Here is a 21,585-nt window from a genome sequence, read left to right as displayed (position 1 = left end):
ACAATTTACCAGAAAAAAGCGTTGAACCATCCCATCTCTCCCCATTTTGGGGTTCCAAGATTCTCCAATTGTAGGTTATAGAATCTAAAGATTGAGTGGACTTCAAAGACCCTATATAGCCCTAGCCTTTATGTTACAGATGAGTAAACTGACTTGCCTAGGGTATCACGAGTAATAAGCATTTCAGATGGGATTTGAACCAGGATCCTTTGTCTCTGGAGCCACACTGTGCTTAGCTGGGCGCACTGATTCTGCCAGTTGTCATCCTTGTCTGATGTTAGCAACTAGATGAAATTGCTGTAAGCAATAATAGGGTGAAAGATAGGAATTGGTAGGGAAGAACTGGAGGAGACAAGAAAAAGCTCGGTGCCATAATGCATTAAGTATTGGACCTGGCATTAGGAAGACCTGAGTTTGAATTTTACCTCGGACACATGAGCTGCATGACCCTAGATGAGTCTCTGATCCTCAGTTTCCTCATTTGTAAGATGAGGTGTTTTGATTCAATGACCCCAAAATCCCTCTAGCTCTAAATCTATGATCCCATGCTGTTTATTTCTTTTCCAAAAGAAATTAAAAAAAATCATCCTACCACTTTTTTTTTTTGCTGAGGCACTTGGGGTTAAGTGACTTGCCCAGGGTCACACAGCTAGTAAGCGTCAAGTGTCTGAGGCCGGATTTGAACTCAGGTCCTCCTGACTCCAAATCTGGAGCTCTATCCACTGTGCTACCTAGCTGCCCCTATCCTACAACTTTTGAAGTATGTTTAAACCTAGATTCTAATCCTGCTTCAGACATACATTAGCTATGTAACACTCATGAAACCACTTAACCTCCATGAATCTGTTTCCACATCTGGAAAATAGAAAGATTGTGCTTGACCTAAGATCTAAGATACTTCATGGTAGAATGATCCACAAGCCATCCACCTTCCTTTTCTTTCACTTCAAGCACTGATTATAGCAATTTGTTTCTTGCTGTTGAGCTATGCATGCAGCAGGCACTGAATATATGCTTACTGAAAAAAGTGAATGAGCGAATGTTGAGTTTTGGTAGTTGAAGCATTGAGATTTTTTGAATGAATTCTCTTTGGGATGGCCAGACTGTGAGCCCTCCTTTAGCCTTGCATCTCCTAGCTGTCTGTTTTCTTCTTTCCCCAGGGGGGCATGATTGCTCTGCTGCTGTCCATCCTGTGTCTAGTAATGATCCTCTATACCCGTCGACGCTGGTGTAAGCGGCGACGTGTGCCTCAGCCACAGAAGAGTGCGAGTGCGGAGGCAGCTAATGAGATCCACTACATCCCTTCAGTTCTGATTGGTGGCCATGGTCGTGAAAGCCTGAGGAACGCACGGGTGCAGGGCCACAATTCAAGTGGCACCTTGAGCATTCGAGAGACCCCCATCCTGGATGGCTATGAGTATGACATCACAGATCTGAGGCATCACCTGCAGCGGGAGTGCATGAATGGAGGGGAAGACTTTGCTAGTCAGGTGACCCGGACTCTGGACTCACTCCAGGGCTGCAATGAGAAGTCTGGGATGGACCTCACACCAGGTGAGAAGGAGCAAATGGTTCTTGGTCTCTCTGGGGCTCCATGAGGTTCTTTAGCTTTGGCCTAGTGGAGCTGGGGGAGGGTGGACATTTCCCAGGTTCAGGCAGTGATTTCCATAAATGGTCTAGTTGCCTGTGGGGAAACAGAGGAAGTCATTTGCAATGATGTTGAGAATTGTTCCTGGATCAAAAATCTGTACAAGAAACCCTAGAGAGAATCCCTTTTTCTTTTCAATCCAAGCTGGAATTTGAGGCTCATCAACATTAAAGACAAGAGTGCCTTCATACCTTTTCAACTGGGTCATACATCTGGCCTAAGAAATAAAAGAGGCAGAAAAATCCATTATGTATATGTATTGATATGGGCATATAGAATGAACACAACTTCATTATCCTTCCTAAATGAAAATGACTCTTTAAGATCTAACGTGGGTAGCCCCTTCTCTGGGAAGTCTTTTTTCTTCTTGTCCCCAGATGTCCTCAAATCGCTCAGGTATTCCTACTGGATTTCTGCTTTGCACTTATCTCCTTCTACCTTGTATTAAAAGCGTCTGTGATATGTCTCATCTCCCTATTAGATTACCGTGCTCTTGTGGGCAGGGACTGTTTCATTTTTGATCTTTGTAACCCCAACATTGAGTACAATGTGTTACAGAGTATAAACTTAATAAACGTTTATTGAACTTATAGCGTTGTTTTTCCTTTTCCCACCTTGTGTTATCCTTTGTATCATATTTACTTGTATACTTGTCATTTCTGCCTCATTAGATTATAAGTCCTTTGTGGGCAGGGACTGTGTCGTTTTTCAGCTTTGCATCCCTAGCACCTTGTTCATATTAGACATCTAATAAATAGTTGTTGAATTGAATTTGTTTGTTGAATTTGAATTTGAATAACACTTTCTGTCAAATTATTACTCGCAATCTCTAAGACTTTATGTCAGAAAATCAGGAAAAAATCCTGGCAGAGTTCTCTGAAAGCGGATTAAGTTGCCTCAGAAAGAGATGAGCTCTCCATCATCAGAAATCTTCCAGCAGAAGTTAGCTGACCTCTTGCTGAATACGAGGTAGGCGGGATTTCTGATAAGGTTCAGGTTTGACTCAGTGATCTCTGAGGTTCCTTCCAACTCTGGGCTTCTGTTTTATACAAATTACCACAGCTTCTTTTCCTTTATCTGTGACCCAAAGGACATTGTTTCTGCATAGGAAAGATAATGAGTTAAAGGTATCAGCTTGATACATGTCAACATTTCTCTTCTATGGAACTACTAGATAGCTGAAGCTTAGAAATGATGTGTTTGGGGTATGATGAGGCTCAAAGAACTCAAATGGTTGGAGAATTCAGGAGGAACAGATCCCACTTCTTCCTTCCCTTCCTCCACTTTATTTTCTTTTCTCCATAGCTCTTACGCACCTCCTGAAACAAATTCCCTGCAGGTCAATTCCTAGGACGATAAGCCCCAAGGGATGGTCCAGATTTTCTGTTAGGGAAACAGTTGAAAGCTTTTCACTTTACATATTGTCTGCTGTATTTCCTTATTGTTTTATGTGTATAAGTCTTTCCCCAGTGAGATTTTAATCTTAAAAAACTCAATGAAGGTAGAGAGGAAGTCTCATACATCTTCTGTATTCGAGTGCCTGCTACAGTGCTGAGCGTGGGATTGATGTTTAATGTTAACAATGATAATAACTCACAGAGCACTTTAAGGATTGCAAATCACTGTGAGACAAGTGATATTTCATGCCCATATTACATATGAGAAAACTAAGGTTTAGGGAAGCTAAATGACTTGTTTTAAGTCAAACAGCTAGTGAGTGAGATGAATTCAAACACAGATCTTTTAAGATGCTATGTCCAATGCTCTATTCATTATGCCACACTGAATTGAAAGCAATTTTTGGTCTTACAAGATTATAGCATTTTGAAGAGTATGTAGTACAATTTAAAGATGAGGAAACTGAGTCTGGAGATGTTAAGGGATTCTTCCAAGATCACACCAGTAATAAATAGCTAAGCCAGGGTACAAACCCAGGTCCTTTGATGCTATACCTTTCCCAGATCCTTTCCACTATATCCAACTATCCAGCAGCACCTTTTCATCTTGATTATCCCACCTTAAAGGCTTCACCTTCCATTCTTTATAGCACCCCACTCCCCAAGTCCTATTCTGATGACCCAATATGTCAGACCTGAAATCTGCTCTGAGGGAATAGAAGCTCTCCAAAGGCCAAAGAAACTAGATGACCTTCAAGCACACATACAAAAATGGTCTTTACATTTCACTTGATGACCTCTATCACTAAGGAGGTAATATCCAAATCTATCCATCAAGTCCTATTCTGTACCCTAAGCTCCAATCCCTAATCACCAATTGCCTGTGGCACATTTCAAGCTGAACATTCAGTATCCCTTTCAAATGTCCAAGGCATAACTCATTACCCTTTCCCCTAAGCCCACCTCTATGTTGGGAGGGTACAGCCATTCTTCTAGTCTTAGAGGTTTTCAACCTCTGTATTATCCTCAACTCTTCATTCTCCCTCATCCCACATATTCAATGTTGCCAAATCTCATCATTTCTAGTCATAAAATGTCTCTCACATTCATCCTCTTCTCTCCACTCTCCATACTTCAAGCCTTCATTACCTATTTCCTGGACTTTTACAGTGGCCTCCTTATTAGTTTCCTTGGTTTAAGTCCATCTTCTGTTAGTTACCAAAGTAATTTTCCCAAAGCTCACGTCTGGTCATTTTCCCAGCTGTCCCTATCTAATGAACCCTGTTGTCTTCCTTTTACTTCTGCGATCAAATATGAACTCCTCCATTTTGAGTTCAGAGTCATTTACAACCTGTCTTTAACTAACCTTTCTAGTCTCATTACGTATTACTTTCCTTCTGTACTCTATGATCCCTCTCAAACTGGTCTTTTTACTGTTCTTCACACATGACATTCCATTTCTGGTCTTAAGGTCTTTTCACAAGCCATCCTCTAAACTTGGAATGTAATTCCTCCTCATATCCCTTCCCTTCTTTGAAATTCATTAGTTCCTTCAAAACTCAACTTAAGTATCACCTTCTACATGAAGCCTTTCTTAATTCTTAATTCCCCTTAGCTACTTATGTATCTCCACTACCAATCACACACACACACACACACACACACACACACACACACACTTATATGCATACATCCCCTATATGAATGTAAGCTCCTTGAGGGCAGTGACTTTAATTTTTGGTCTCTGTAACTCTAGCATCTAGCAAAATTCCTTCCTCACTGGGGTCAGGTTGGGTGTGGGTGGGGAAAGTGCTTAATAAATGTTTGCTTTCTGTCCAAGGAGTATTCTAGGACCAGCTAGGTTTGGAGAGGATCATAGAATTATAGATTTAGATCTGAAAGGCACCTTAAAAGTCATTGAGTTCAACCTCATCTTACAGATGAAGAAACTGAGGTCAAGAAAAGTGACGTGATTTGCCCAGAGTCATACAAACATTAAGAGTCTGAGGTTGAACTCAAACTCAGAGCTTCTAACTCCAAGTTCAATGTTCTATCCCTTTCCCCATTGCTGCCTGGTAAGTCTCTATCACCAGAACATGGGCCACGAAGGGATGAGCTCTTTTGGTCACAACAGCTCAAGAAGATTTCTACTAGGATTGCTATCTGCATGTGTGAGAGCATCCCATCACTATTGAAACCACGTAGCATCGAAGTCAGCATCTGTTCTATCTAAATGTTTTGTACTTAAACAATATCTGAAACTTACTGCTCTGTACATGTGAATTTCTTTGTTCTCTTACGCTTTTTTGGTCTTTCCCATGAAAGTCGATGCCTTTGATTCTCCTTGCTCAGGAAGCGACAATGCCAAGCTGTCCCTGATGAACAAATACAAAGACAACATCATTGCTACCAGTCCTGTGGATGCCAACCACCAGCAGGCGACCCTACTGTCCCACACCTCCAGCAATCAGAGGAAACGGATCAATAACAAAGCTCGAGGTAGGTGGGGGGGCCCCCAGAGATGAGTCTGCGTGTTTGTAGATCTGCTGGCAGCGTGGGGGAAGATTTGTGAGCTTCAAGGTAATACTGGAAGGAGAGGAGGCTATCTTATCATATACCCACTAAAACCTAATTTTCTTGTATCAATATAGAGAATAACTCACATTTGCATAATGCTTTAAGGTTTGCCAATTTTTTTTTCTCGCAATAAGACTGTGAGGCAGAGTAGTTTATAGGGGCATCACTATCTCCAGTTTATAGATAAGGAAACTGAAAGTCCTCAATGTCGTGACTTACCTAAAGACATATAGCTAAAAAAAATAGAGTCAGGATTTGAGCCCTAGTCTACAGATTCTAAATCCAGACCTCTTTCCACTTCATCATTTTATAGGAGAGTCTTCTCTTCCACTTTGTTTAGATATGTTTTCGTTTGAGGTCCTTATTGATGGCCTAGACAGAGAGATGGATAGGGTAAACTTTGGGGGTCCCTGCTATATGTTAGGAATCCCTATCCTCATAGCTATTATGATTAGACTATATCAAAATGATGACAGCCATATGGTGATGCAGAAAGAATACTGGATTTGGAGCTGAAGGATATGGATTCAAATTCTGGCTTTATTCCTTGCACCCTGTGTGACCTAGGGAAATCACTTCATATGTCTGGAACTTAATTTCTTCATGTATAAAAATGAGGCGTGTAGAATTAGATGTTCTCTAAGGTTCCTTCCAACTCTGGAGCTAGGGGGATGACAGTATAATTAGAAGACAATTTAGCTGCCATCTATGCAGTTAAAAAAAAGTGGTTTAGAGGGGTTTAGGGGCAGCTAGGTGGCACAGTGGATAGAGCACTGGCTCTGGAGTTAGGAGGACCTGAGTTCAAATCTGGCCTCAAATACTTGATCACTTCTCAGACACATAACACTTACTTGCTGTGTGACTCTGGGCAAGTCACTTAACCTCAATTGCCTAGCCAAAAAATATATGGTTTAGTTCATAAGGTTTCCCTCCCACTGAGATGACTTCATGGTGTGGCGTTAAGTGGGCACTGCCAAAGTCTTCCTGTCTAAATGACAGTCAGAGAGTCATTGTGATGCTAACAGCCTTTCCTGTCCCCCCATTCTTTTCAAACAGATGTTATCTAGAGCTTCATCTTCCCATTACTTTTCATTTATTTTGTGTATACTTTTATACTATTTCTATAAACCGCAAAGCCTAACATAGGACCTGGCATATAGTAGGCCTATGATAAATGTTTGTTGAATTGAATGGAGTTGAAATTCTCTCATCACCTCTCCTAGAGTGGATTTAGAACTCAGGTCCTGAGCCCTTGTTTTTGTTTCCTTAAGACAGTGAGGGATGTGTGGTATATCCAACATTCTGTAATATTCATACAGGTTTATACATTACCAAGCAGGGGTGTCCTGGAGCCATTTTGTATAGGTTTCTGAGAGCCAATTGTTAATTTTTCAGTGTGACCACACCCTGGGAATCAGCGAATGCTCCAAACCATGGTTTGATTTTCATTGATTCTCTAACCTTAAGAAAGTGATGGAGAAAATGCTCATAAAGTGAGTTAAATGTGTCTCCTGTGTGTGTATTTGTACACACACACACACACACACACACACACACACGGAATATAGATGTAGATACATAGATATGAAATACACACAAACACAGGTTTTTTTTTTCCCTGTGGAAAGCTGGGTATTAAACATTTACCAGCACATTCCTTTCACATCACCCCTGGCTGAACCCATAGTTATTCAGAGTGAGTTGGGAAAGGAAAGCTAGACAAAGCTTGATGGAATTTTAGACTGGGGGGGGGGTGTTGTTTCTTGGGCTACTGCTGCTTTCCTTGATCTATTTCTTTTCATTACAGCTGGATCTGCCTTCTTGAACCCTGAAGGAGATTCAGGCACAGAAGCCGATAATGACCCCCAACTGACTTTTTACACAGATCCTTCCCGCAGCAGGAGGCGAAGCAGAGGTATTAGAGGTCTCCCTGGGGTGACAAAGCAGTGGGCAGCACAAAGGAGGATTGTAGATTGTGCACTCTGGAGAGGAGTGCTAGATGAGATATTTCATGTGCGTATCTCTTGGGGTTTGTGTCTATCCCAAGATGTGAACTTCATATAGGAGTGCAGCCCTAGCCGAGGTATATGGCGCCGATTATTATTATTTAGACAACCTCATGTCTACAGTTGTAACTAGGGTGGTGTAATTAGGGCTTTATTCCAGGGCACTGAAATTTAGAGGGAACAGATTTTATGACAGCAACTTATCTATCTGTTTCTATGCTTCCCATATGGCAGTCTTCACAACAAGAGCCTTGGGTGGCTGAGGTTTTTGTTTCTCCACCATTAAATTATGTTGAGTCATCCTTATTCTTGTAGGATGGTGCCACAGAGTCTTCTCCCATCGCTAAAATTTTGTGTGCTCTTACTTCCAAAACTGCTCATTGTAGCTCTGTTTGTCACTCAAGTGTCTTATCATATAGGCATCCTCTGCTCTAGTCTCTTTCCCAGAGGGGCATTTGAATAGAATGATCAGAAATAGAACATCTTCAATCCACATTCTCCTAGGTGTCTGGAATTGAGGCACAGCCACGTGTCAAAGTCACATTCTGTAGGGAAGAGTCTTACGAAACCATAATAAAGTTTTCCTCTTCAGGGGGAAAAGACAGCAAACCTAGAAATGAAGTCAGAAGGTCATTTCTCCTAGAGAAGAGTGCACAAGAAATCTCAACTTAATTGAAAGTGTTTCTTGATGAGATGAGCCTGTGTCTGTCCTTCTGGAAGTAGAAAGATTATTTTATGATCAAACACAAAGGGAAAAAAAAGTTTATGCTCTGTTATACACCTACAAATGCCTATCTAACATGTAGTGCTTTTAAAGTATGTAAATGGATGGTAGTATATGCAGCATGTGTAGTTTATTTTAATAGTGTGTATTAAATAGCTTTATTGAATAAATATTTACACAAATATATACATATATGCATATGTGTATGTATAAATAGATATAGATATATAGCTCTCTCTATATATCACATGTAAACCTCATTCCCTGATTGGGAATCAAGTGTTCTCCTTAACTGTATAGCTGTTGTTGAAACCTTATGTAAGGAAATTCATAAGGAGAAATCATGAAGAAATGAGATGAAAGACTCCTTTTAAATATGTCTGTCTTAGTAAATAAAATTGGTTGTTGGTTTTAATAATTCTATGAGACATTATAGGTCAACGGGTATACCATAATGTTAGGGACCATTAAAATGGAAATTAAAAAAATCTCTGATTTTGAATGTACATATATGTACATATGTTATATGTTAAAATTAAATATTATATAATATATATATGCAAATAAATAGAAACTTGTTTCCTTTTGAGGACATTGGATACACATGCGAATTTCAGTTACATATTCAAATAAGGGATATCTGTGCTTACTAAAAAATTATTTACTTGAGCCTTAGATCGACCCTTACCCCTTTCTGGTAAATATCCTCGCTTTGTCATTTCCGATCCTGGGCAGCTGGGCCTATCAAGTCTGTATGTTGCCTTTCTCTATTTTTAGCTTTTCCACCATCTACTAGGATCGAGCTATTCCTACCCCCTCCCAACTTGGCCTTGCCCCTGTGCCAGATCAGTTGGGCAGAGTTCACCACTTAGCTTAAATTTTGGAGCAAAAGAGCTTGGGGCCAGCAGGCTGGTTCAATGAAGAGAATTCTTCCTTCCTGGATCTTTTGGTGCCTTACCTCCTCAAAGGACATAATGGTGGACCCCAGCCCAGGGGCAGTACCAGGAGATGAGGTTATATATGTTAACTCCAAGCTTTCCACATTGCCACTTCCTTCCTACTGAGAATGGAGAGGTCATACAGGGTGAGGGAAATAGAAGTGCCTTCCAGAAGGGATGGCCCCTGTTGCAGTGGGCTAAGTGCCCTGGGTGCTGGCCTTTTATGGGCATCATGGGCTGGGGAGGAGAAAAAAAAAAAAGAGGAGAATCCACAAGTTAGGATCAGGCTCCCTGGGCTCTTTACCATTTGTTGCCTTTCTTTTGTCTGGTTTGCAGTGGGCTCTCCAAGAAGTCCTGTGAACAAGACTACGCTGACGCTCATCAGCATCACCAGCTGTGTGATTGGCCTCGTCTGCTCGTCCCACATGAGCTGTCCACTCATTGTCAAAATCACCCTGCATGTCCCTGAGCACCTGATCGCAGATGGTGAGCCCATCGTGCCATGCATGAGGCCTACTCCCTTCCTCACAACCTGATTTCTAGACATAACCAAGGGGAGGGACAGAAATCATAAAAATTACATTCTGTAATTAATGACTTTAAGAGGCAATGTGGAATAAGGAATCGAGTCCTGGATTTGCAGTTAGGAAGATCTGGGTTCAAATTGCACCTCTCACACTTAATAGCTATTTGACCATGAGCAAATGACTAAACTCATCTGAACTTTGGGCAGATTTCTAAGACCGTCAGTTAAAGATGAGATGCAACCAACATTAGTGGAAGTACTTCCCAAACCAGCAGTTTTTACACGGATGAAATCACATGTTTTTAATATGTTGGCATATTAATAACTATATACCCAAAGGTATAGAGGCTTAAGAGAATCAAAATAGATTGAAGAAAGTCAGGCAATTAGTCTAAAAGAAACCAGGCAAAATCTAAAAGAGGAAACCAAATAAATCTAAAAGAAACTAAATCAATAATTGTGTTTCTCCTTTTTATTTGGTTCTTATGAACATATATTTTTTGAAGAACAATTTGTTTTAGGCCTAATGATATAGTATGTTCATGCTAAAGAGGAGAGCAGTTGATTTGTGGAAACTAGGCTTAGTTCTCCTTAGTGCAGTTGCATAAACTTACTGCCCATTACTACCTTGTGACTTTGGACAAGTCACTTAACCACTGGCTCTTAGTGTCCATTTCTGTAAAATGACTTCATTGGGCTAGCTGGTCTCTAAGGTACAGGTCCCTTCTTACTTGAAATCTATGATCCAAGTGCATTAAACTATGACTTACTCAGTGGTATGCTGTCATTGAAATAAAGTTAATATTTCCCCAAAAGGGAATCACCTTTCAGTGAGAGAGATGTCTATACCTGAGAGTATCTTAATTTTTCAATGCCAAAAATATCTCTCTGATTTCTTTTTTTTTAGTTGGGAGCCTCGGGGCAGCTAGGTGGAGCAGTGGGTAGCACACCAGCCCTGGAGTCAGGAGGACCTGTTCAAATCCAGCCTGAGACATTTAGTAACTGTATAACCCTGGGCAAGTCATTTAACTCTGATTGCCTCCAAGGAAAAAAAATGGGGGAAAGAAGAGAAATGGGGAGCTTCAGGCGAGCTTAGACTGTCAATGAGCAATTGCAGTATCCATGGCCAATAATGATTATCAGCATGGACTTTTTCCCTCTGGCTACCCCCAGGCTCCACGGTCACTTCCAAAGGAGCTGCCACTGATGAAATACTTGTATCTCTTTTTTGAGGGTTCCATAGCTCCATAGTAAGTCATTCTGTTCATGAGATCCATTTACAGATGGAATGGACCTTAGAAACCATGGAGTACAAACTCCTCATTTTTACATATTAGGAAGCTGAGGCCCGTTGGTCAGACAGCTAGAAACGGCAGAGCCAGAACTCAACCTGTGTCTTTTTGCAACTCTTAAGTCCACGACTCTTTCTATTGCATTATGATGCCTTCTTAAAGAGACTAAACTGATTCTTCAAAATCTTCTGCCAAGGCACCATAAGCTAACGCGTCTTTTTTATCTTATCTTCAACCCAGTTGTTCCCTTTGCTTATCTCTAGCATAATTACTCAAAACCCACATTTAGTTTTGCTCCCACAGGAAGTACAGTGGAAGCAGACTGTTGGTTATCATGTCATAAAATACCTAAATGCCCTCCCCCCCCCCACCCCGGACACACAATGTGAGCTGAGGTAAAGCTTCAGCCTGGCTCCCGGTCGTCACTTGGTTTCAGACTTAGGAGTTGTGTAAAGGTCAATGGGTAGTCTCAGGTTAAAGTTACTGCATCTTCAATGCTTTTTTTGTCTTTGTTTTGTTCCCTTCTTCTTTACAGGGAGCCGCTTTATCTTACTGGAAGGCAGCCAACTGGATGCCAGTGATTGGCTAAATCCTGCCCAAGTGGTACTCTTCTCCCAGCAGAACTCCAGTGGGCCCTGGGCCATGGATCTTTGTGCCCGGAGGCTCCTGGATCCCTGTGAACATCAATGCGACCCAGAAACTGGTAGGCAGGAGCACCGGGCAGCGGGTAACTGTCAGAGATGTCATGCCTCTTATAATCACTCATGCTTGGGCCATTACTCCTTCATCTCCTGTAGTTCCCGGGGGACCATTGAATATACAAATTGTCATCAGGGAACTGAGTCACTGAACAAGTTGGCTTAACATTTAGAATCATAACCTGGCCACAGACTTGGTAAAAGATAATGTTTCTAGCCCTAGGCCAGGTGTTCATGTCACCAACCACATTTGGCATCCAGTTTTCCCAGGTCATCGTAAAGCCAGTCAGCTTTCAAAAAGATCACCAATTCAACTCTATTTAGTGATTCCTGAATGTGAAAGACCCTAGATATTTGGAGTTACATAGGTCACTTGGGCAGAATTCCCAGTTCCTTTCTCTATAAAGAAACATTACTCTCTTTAGTCTTGATAAGGTAAGATTTCTAGAACCCACGGGTTAAGTAGCATAGGGTGGCCCCAGCCAGGAAGATTTTGTGTTGTTTTCTCTAGGGGTAAAAGTAGAGTTAAATATCTCTGTGTGTCCATTGTCCCAGGAACACAGGATCATAGATTTAGGGCTGAAAGGGGGCTTAGAGGTCCTTTAGTTCAACCCTTTCATTTTACAGAGGTGGTACTGAGGCCTGGAATGGTTGAGTGACCTGTCTATAGTTACACTGAGAGAATTGTGGCAAGGTTAAGATTTGAACCATTGTCCTCTGGCTTCAAACCCAGCACCATATCCAGTATACCATACTGCTTCTCATTTTTCCCCCATTTGCTCACGTGGATTTGAATGGCAGGGGAGCTTCAGGATTGGAGAAGAGTAAATATTATTTCAATTTTCACAAAAGAAAAGAGAATGAAGTCTGCCAACTGCATCTGTGTTTGGGAGCACAACCCATTTCTAGATCTAATAGGTTATGAACTGAGGCTATAAGAGCAGAGAAGTTGACTTGGATTAGCTCGGTCTAGTGCAATTGCCTTAACTTCCTTTACATGACTACTTGTGTGACCTTGTGCAAGTCACAACCTCTGGGCTTCAGTTCTCATATTCAAAATGAAGTCATTGGGCTAGATGGCCTCTAGAGTCCCTTCAATCTCTGCATCTATAATCCTAATAGTCCTCTCCATGTACTTTTCCAAACAGTAACATTGGCCTTCTTGCTATTCCTTGCACATAATATTCCTCTGCTCACTTCCATCCATTTTCTCTAGCTATCCCTCATGCCTCAAATTCTTGCCCTCTTCCTCTCCACCCCCTAGCTTCTTTAGCTTCCTTCAAATCTCAACTAAAATTCCACCTTCTTTGAGAAAACTGTCTCAGACCTCCTAAATCTTAGTGTTTTCCTTCGGAGACTCCCTGAATTTTTCCTAACTATATCTAGTTTGTACGTAGTTTTTTTTTTTGTTTTGTGTTTGTTTTTTAATATGTTTTTCCCACTAGATTAAGTTGCTTGAGACTTGGGACATCCCCCCCCCTCTTTGGATTGATAGTGCTTTGCAGAGTACTTAGCACATAGCAAGTGCTTAATTAATGCTAATCAGTTGACTGATTGCCCAGCTAGGACACTGAAATAATGACTTACTAAATAGTAAGCTTTTATTGAAGTACAATTAATACAGTTTGAAAGCAGCCTGCTGACTTGTGGGAGACAGTCAGTCAGTCAAGCAACATTTATTAACAAACGTTTATTAAGTACCTACTATGCACCAGGCAGTATGGTAAGCCTTGAGGATACAGATACCAAAAAAGAAAGACAGTCCCTGCCCTCACGTAGCTTACAATCTAATGGGAGAAGAGGACACAAAAGAAAGCTGAAAAGGTGGGGTGGAAGGGCAGGCCAGGTAACTAGGCTGTGGTGTCATGATAGAGAAGAAGTCCAGATGAGTATAGTAAGATGAGAAATGAGAAGGTTGTGTTGGTCTTCCTGCTTAGATGGAGGTATTGGAACTCCTGGTTCTACCCCCCCCCCAATCAGAAGTCAGAACACTACCTGACTCATTAATGTTTCCTTTCTTTGAACTTTCTTTTCTTTTGACTTTGATTCCTTCCAAAGTTCTAGAACATATCTTTAATGGATTGTTGAGGAATATCTAGACAAGGAAGCAGTTACCACTAAAAGCCAGTATGATTTTATGAAGGACAGATCATGCCGGATAAGCCCATTTCCTTTTTGGATGCTGCTGCTGATGATAATGATGATACTTAACATTTATATGCCACTGTAAAGTTTGTAAAGCATTTGACAAACATTATATCATTTTATCCTCATGGCAACCCTGGAAGATAGGTGCCATTCTTATTCTCATTTTACAGATGAGGAGCCTGACACTCAAAGAGGTTAAATGAATTGCCCTTGGTCACACACCTAATAAATGAGATCAGATTCAAACACTTCCTAAGTTCCGGTCCAGCACTCTGTTCATTACACTACACAGCTATCTTTTTGAGGATATTGTTTGATTGGCAGATCAGAATTTATTTAAATTTTGGCAAACCTTTTGGCAAAGTTTTACTATACTAACACTCTACATACATATACATATGTGTGTATGCATGTATGTTTTGGGCATCTTATTTGAAGAAGAACATGGCTAAGTTGGAGTTTGTCCAGAGGAGAGTTAACAGGTTGATGAAGGGCCTTTGAATTCATGCCATATGAGGACTGGCTAAAGCCCACTGAAGATTTTTTACTTGTAAAAGAAAAGACTTAGGGGGAACATGATCTTTATGTTCAAACACTTAAAAGACTATCATGTATAAAAGAGATTAGATTTTTTGTGCTTGTCCCCAATGGGCAGAACAAGGTACAGTGGGTATAAGTTTCAGATGGGTAGATTTTGAATCTATATAAGGAATAACTTGCTAATGATTAGAACTACCAAATATAGAATGGGCAACTATGGCTGATAGTAGGATCCCTTCAGTGGAGATAAATTATATGGGGGGATTTTTGTTTCAGGGATTGGTTGAGTGAGTTAGCTCTAAGGTCACTTATGGTACTAGCATAATTTGATCCTATGAGAGCCTTCCCTAGAAACAGAATGTAGGAAAAATAAAGATCTTTGGACACTGTGAAGTATGTATAATTTTGTGAATAGAGAGGTGACAATGTTGTACTTGGTGCTCATACTTTGGGTAGGAAATGGTCACCATCATCATCATCAAAACTAACATTTATCCAGCACTTTAAGGTTTGCAAATATGTGTGTATGTGTGTGTGTGTGTGTATACATATATGTGTGTTGTGATATATATACCCGTATATACATATATACACATATGTGTGTATATGTATATTATATATAATCTTACTTGATTCTCACAAGTTTGTAATATAGTATTATTGTTATTCCCATTTAACAGATGAGAATTGAGGATTTAAAAGTTAAGTGACTTGCCCATGGTCATATTACTAGTATGAGGCAGAAGTCAGATTTAGTTTTTTCCTGACTTGGAGTTCAACGCTCTAGCTATCTGACCACCTAAGTGACTAAGCTGCCTATATGATCACTGAGGAGCTATATACTTTTATCAGTATATCTCTTAGGATTAGATGAAGATGGAAATGTTTATATTTAATCAATTTCTAATGAACCCATTATAGAGAATTTTAGCCCCCATATGGAGTAAAAAGTACAGCATTTAAAACTTCCGTTTGTGGGACTCAGCTTGCTGATTCTCCCACGCCTTCAGGAAAATGCCAGACTAAACAGATGGGTTTTTCACCATGCCCAAAAGTCAGTTTGCATGTTCAGTCTTAGAAACCTGGAGGAAAGTACAGTCCAGAAGTAGAGTCCTTCCTCACCACATTCCCAATCCTGTTTGTCTGCTGACCTGTTATCTATCTCTGACCCCTCTGAAAGGACATCTCTTAGAGGAATTAAAATCCTATTCCACCTGGCCATTAAAAATCAACCAACACTTGGGAACACTTAGAAGGAAAGAGATAACCATAGATTGTTAAAGCTATAAGATGTCATGGACATCATCCAGGCTAAACCTTTCATTTTACAGATGAGAGAACTTAGGTTCAGAGAGACTGTGACTTTCCCAAGGTCATATAGCTGGTAGGTAATAGAACCAACTCTGTATCCTCCTCCTGACACCTAATCTGGTCTTTCCACTTCACTCTAAAACCCAGGTAGCACAGTCTTCCTCTTTCTGTGTGGTCATGCCAGTTTCCACATGATAGCCTGTAGTAGAGCCCCTCACATCCCCACATTTTTTTTTTCAACAGGTGGAAAATTTCTAATGCTTGTTGAATATGACTTTGGGAAGTCCCTCCCCTGCGAATGACGTCATAGTCTCCTGGCAACTAATGCATTTCCAACTGGAAAGCCATAGAGGGAATCTAAAAATAAGGACCCAAATCCCAATAGCAGTGGCAATTATCACTATCTATGATAACAGCTGGGAGAGGTACTATGGAGATTATACACACATGTACATATATACATGCACATACACATGTATATACATGTATGTATATATGAAAGTCCCTCTGTGCCACTTTCCTCACATAAGATAGATGATATAGTTATCCCACACTCTCATCTCTAAGAAACTTATCGCCTCCCACATTCCATCACAGATCCCATCCCCACATACTTTTCAAGTGTTGGAATTGGCTGCAAGTCAGTCCAACCTTATTTTTGCAATCTTCCTAGCACTCTTTGGAAATGCCATTGTGGTGGGTCATGTGCTTTCCCAGCCAAGCTGAAGTGTGTCTTAAGAATGGATGAACAGCCCTAATGCTGGAGAGGAGCAGTCTCTGAGACTGGGATCTTTCAGCATCTTTCCTTTCTTAGAGCAGCCCAAGACCCAGCAAATATTTACTCACCAGTTCCCAAGAACTCCCAGACAGGGAAGTAAAGGGCAGGCTTGTCCTTCCACCATGTTACAGCTAGATAGTACTGAGTGTTCTAGAGAGATGAAATGACTTACTGAAGTCATATAGAGAATCAGGTGCAGACCTGGGACTGAGAATGAGGAATCATCTTTCCTACATCACACTATAAGCTCCCACTTACATAATCATTTTAATACATCTAAAATTTTTGTCTGTTGGATTTCTCTGCTCCAGAGGTATCTCAAACTCAGTCTGTCCAAAAGTGCCAGAAAGATCTTGGTTCAACTTCTGCCCTGATATATAATGATTGTGTGACCCTGGGCAAGTCATTTAACTTCTCATATCTCTAGACAGCTCTCTACAGGTTGCAGAATAGATGCTAGCCTGCATCGGTAGGGGAAGTTGATCCACCAAAGAGCTCCTTATACCAGTAAAATCACAAATACATTATCTCTCCCTATTTTTTAAGGCCTCCCTACTCAGCTTGAGTCCCAAACTCATATTCCTAAAACATAAGTCTGACCATCTCACTTCCCTGCTCAAGGCAGGGCTCCTCACTGGTGGTTCCCCATTGCCCTCAAGATAAAATACAAACTATTTTTTACATTCTAACTATTTCTCAACATGGCTGTGTTTTCCAGGATTATGCTACATTACTGCTCCTCCCACGCTCATGCTCCAGCCAAACTGGCCTACTTCCTATTCCTTGTACATGGCCTTCCACCTTCCAACTGCATGGTTCTGCAGAGACCACCCTTTGTACCTCAGATACTCTTGCTTCTCACCCCTACTTCCTTTCAAGGCTCAACTGTAGTGCTAACTCCTTCAAAAGACCACTGTTATTTCCCTCAGTCATTGGTACTCCATCCCCATCACTTTGCTTTTGCGTTATCTATAGCCTACATTTACTTATCTTTGAACATGTTCCGTCACTCACAGCAGAATGTAAGCTTCTTGAAGGCAGGAGCTATGTGTGTATTCCCAGTGGCTGCAATTCAAGAGGTGCTTAATAAATGCTTGCTGATTGATTGATGGCGGCATCTAGGTGGTGCCATAGTGCACAGAGTGCTGGACCTAGAGTCAGGAAAATTTATCTTCCTTAGTGCAAATCTGGCCTCAGACACTTCCTAGCTATGTGACCCTGGGCAAGTCGCTTAACCCTTTTTGCCTCCGTTTCCTCATGTGTAAAATGAGCTGAAGAAGGAAATGGCAAACCACGCCAGTATCTTTGCCAAGAAAACACCAAATAGGGTCACAAAGAGGCAGACGCAACTGAAAAACTAGTGAACAGCAACAATAATTGATAGATGAAGCTATGCAATGTTAACTTCCTTCCATGTTGCTTGCTAGCATTTCAGCAGTGAATTTCTGGCATTAGACTGACAACGGAAATGACACTTAATTCAACCGATATTTACTAGGTGCCTACTATGTGCCCCTTGCAAGGGTCTAAGAATATAAAGATAAAAATAAAACAACTCTTCAAATCAATCGCTCCACGTGTGTTCTGAATTGGGGAGATAAGGAATTAGGGACAGAGTTTCTGGACTTTCATTTCCTACTGAAATAGAGTTGATAGAGCTTGAAAGTGGTCTATTGCCATATGGTAGACACAGTCAGTCAATAAATATTTTTAAGAAACATTTTTAAATACCTACTATGTACCAGGCACTATGGTAAGCACTGAGAATACAAATACAAAGAAAAAGAAAGAAAAACAGTCCTTGTCCTCAAGCAGTTTATAATCAAACAAAGCAAGAAGACAGACAAAAAAAGCTAAAAATATGTAATGGGATAGTGGGCAAGGTAACTGGGCTGCAGGGGCATGATAGAGATGAACAAAGAAGTCCAGATGCATGTAGCCAAATGAGAAGTGAGGAGAAGTCTGTACTGAGCTCCCTTCTTAGGTATATATGGGTTATTTGTAAGTCCAATTTTTGTTTCAGAATCTTCTCTGTCCATTGTTTGTCTTTTTGTCTGTCTGTGTCTCTTAGGCTGACATCTTGTACTATTTCAAAGCTTCTCCATGACCTCATGGGAGGAGAAAGGAATTAAATAGATGCTAAACCTGTGGATAATTTGCATACAACTCCCTTTAAATGGGCCTCACCATCATACTAACTGTTTTGATCAAATGCATGTTGTGGGTGGCTCTTGAAGGCAAATGAATTGTTTTCATTTGAATGGACCAGGGTTTCTCAGGACCTGAAGCTCACAGCATATTTCTATCCCATTGCAAAAGCATCCTCCCCAGTTGCAAATTTAAATGCCTCCCAGATTCATAACCCTAGCACCCATTTCTAACAAAGCTTGGCTGAACAGTGACAGGGACTTAGTATTTGAAGGCCAAACTAATTTTAGAACATTCACCTAGGATAATCTTATTTCTTTTCCAGAGTCCCCTTTTTCCTTGGTTTCCATTTTGGTTTTTAAAGCAGGTGGAAATTGCATCTCTAGTTAGAATATCATAGCCTTTTTTTCCTCAGTCTACTCAATGTTCTACAATCTACAAATGTTGTAAGTTCCTTATCTGCCATGTGATCAGCTGGGAGGCCTTAGCAATGCTTATGCATGAATCCTCTACAATGCCTGGCCAAAACAACCCAATCTCAGTCCAAGAGGAGCAGCCTTTTGGGGAGGAACATGGTTTTCCAGGCCAATTCAAGCTTGTGCTTCTTAGCTCCATCATTCAGCTCTAGATAGGCTAATTACTTTCATTCTTTTGAAGACTTCCTCTCGAGGTGAGGTGCTTTCTTACACATTTTAAATGAACAATTAAAAGACCATGGGATGCAGGGGATTCTTGGCTTGGATCAAAGATTTAGAGCTGGAAAGGATATAACAGGTCATTGAGTTTAAACTCCTGATATAACTGTTGAGGGAAATGAGGCACAGAGTGGTTAAGTGATTTGCCTGGAGTCACAGCTGATAGAATCTAAAATGGGATTTGAACACAGGTCTTCTTTACTTCCATGTCCAGTCCACCATCTATTATGCCATATTGCCCCTTGAAAGTATAGTCATCAATCAAGGTTCTATTTGTCTTACCCTGGATTTGGCTGATGAAGAAGAAGGTTATTTCAAACAAAATTTGATCCAATGGGGAGTTCATACAATTAAGTGTGTGGAGACCCAGATTAAGCTTGTTTCTTTGCCTCCACATCCACTGTGGAAAAAACGTTAAGGATGTTGTACAGTTGGCTAAGTACCCAGAAATACTTGTCGTGAGGATCCTGAGGATGTTAAGCATCAGTGCCCTGTGTTCCTGGCCTGTACATCTCTTTATGGACTCCTCCTCTCTGGCAATACCACTGCCTGTGACTGCCTCTCACAGCTCAGACTCTACCTAGCTTGGGTACTTCTCTGTAGCAGTGACACGTTTCTCCGTTGGATTCCTGTGCGCATCACCACAGAGTCAGCGCTTCGTGTGCTCGCCACCATCTGTCACAGCAGATGCAGAGACTGTAACACTTCGAGTTTCGGAGGGTATCCAACACCCTTGTGGGGCCTTTAAAATTCACAGCTAACAATCAAAGCCTGTGCATGCACGAAGCCCCTCTCAAAGTCAAGATTTAGCAGTTGGTTGCCATGACAACCTTTCCTCTCAACTTCTTTAAAAGTAGGAGTTGGGTAAACTGGTTTTGAATGGTGTTGGTAGGTAACACCAACAACCCTACTAACCTCTTCCAACAATGTTGAGTTGTGAATGGAGATGGGGCCCACCTGAGAGGTTGAGCTGAACTATTCCCAAATAGGTTACTGCATGTGGAATCAGAAAGAGTTGGTTTCAAATCTCACTTTAAATATTTACTGACTGTGTAACCCTCTTCTGTACAATGGGGACAATTCTATGTGTGGAACTTACGTTTGAGGGCTTGCCGTGAGGCTCCAGCGAGACAAGAAATGTAAATGACTCTGCAAACCTTAAGTGCTCTGTCAAGGTCAGCTTTTCTCATTATTTCTGTTCTTGTGAACATTCATCCTGATAGGGTTTTAAAATACTTCTCTGTTTCTTGGCCTTTGAAATACCAGTTTGGAGAGAGAAGTTGCGTCTTCTTTGTCTTTGCAGCTTGTCCCTAAAGTGCGAATTCTAGACACCTGATATGGTGATGATATATGTGAAAGCTCTTGTAAAATACTGATAAAGGGACTTTTCAAGATGTACAAACACGCAACTGGTCCCATTGAGATTATTATCTGTTTTACGATAGGAAAACTGAGGCTTAGATAGGTAAATTGACTTTGGCCATGATAACAAAGCTAGAGTTGTAGTAAATATTTGAACTTGGGCCTCCTGGCTGCCAGTTCCTGGCCTTTCCACTAGTTCACATTGATTAAGGGCTTATTTTTTTTTAATTTTAAAGTGTACATGAATTTCCATCCTCTATTATCTTAATAGGTTTTTATTAATAACTTTTATTCTTGCACTGTCTTGATTTCCCTCTCTATCCTCCCTTCTTCTAGAGAACCCTTCCCTATAATAAAGACTTTTTCTTAAAGAAAAAGAGGAAGAAAAGAAATAAGCAATATTCTACACCCATGGATGATCCTTAACCCCACCCCCACGAAAAAAAGAAGAAGATGTACCTCCACCTTTTCTGGTCCTACATGTTATATGCCCTTAAAGTCTCTTCCAAAATTTGTCACACGCTCCAAAAAAACCATCTTACATTCTTTGTTGATTCTTCATAAGTGAGGAGCATATTTCTTTAGAACACAGATCAGAGGATGTATGATGGGGGTTTTTGAATGAATTTCCAACCCTATTCTATCAAAACCTATGGGCCAGTTCTTCCATAAAGGGATGAGCCAGATTGAAACCCTAAGTATGATGCCATTGTCTTTCCATATTGTGAGACCACCTTACCTCTTTTGTCTTGATTTCTATATTTGAAAAGGTGAGCACTCCATGGATTAAGTGGTAA

The 21,585-nt window shown here is 40.8% G+C and overlaps 1 protein-coding gene across 1 annotated transcript in view; it reads left to right on the top strand.

Annotated features, from left to right (window-relative positions):
• The window catches only part of ASTN1 (astrotactin 1), a 278,216-nt gene that overhangs the window by 46,362 nt on the left and 210,269 nt on the right, over nt 1-21,585 (top strand). The window contains exons 2-6 of the mRNA XM_027868478.1: nt 1,161-1,554; nt 5,398-5,544; nt 7,430-7,537; nt 9,627-9,776; nt 11,644-11,811. Coding sequence (XP_027724279.1) covers nt 1,161-1,554; nt 5,398-5,544; nt 7,430-7,537; nt 9,627-9,776; nt 11,644-11,811 — 967 coding nt within the window. The remainder of the gene's footprint in view (nt 1-1,160; nt 1,555-5,397; nt 5,545-7,429; nt 7,538-9,626; nt 9,777-11,643; nt 11,812-21,585) is intronic.

This window comes from Vombatus ursinus, unplaced genomic scaffold (genome assembly GCF_900497805.2).
Source record: "Vombatus ursinus unplaced genomic scaffold, bare-nosed wombat genome assembly UNPS02014789.1, whole genome shotgun sequence".
In the NCBI taxonomy this organism is placed as follows: Eukaryota; Metazoa; Chordata; class Mammalia; order Diprotodontia; family Vombatidae; genus Vombatus; species Vombatus ursinus.
Note: the sequence above shows the minus strand (reverse complement) of the source record. Positions and strands in the feature narration are given on the sequence as shown.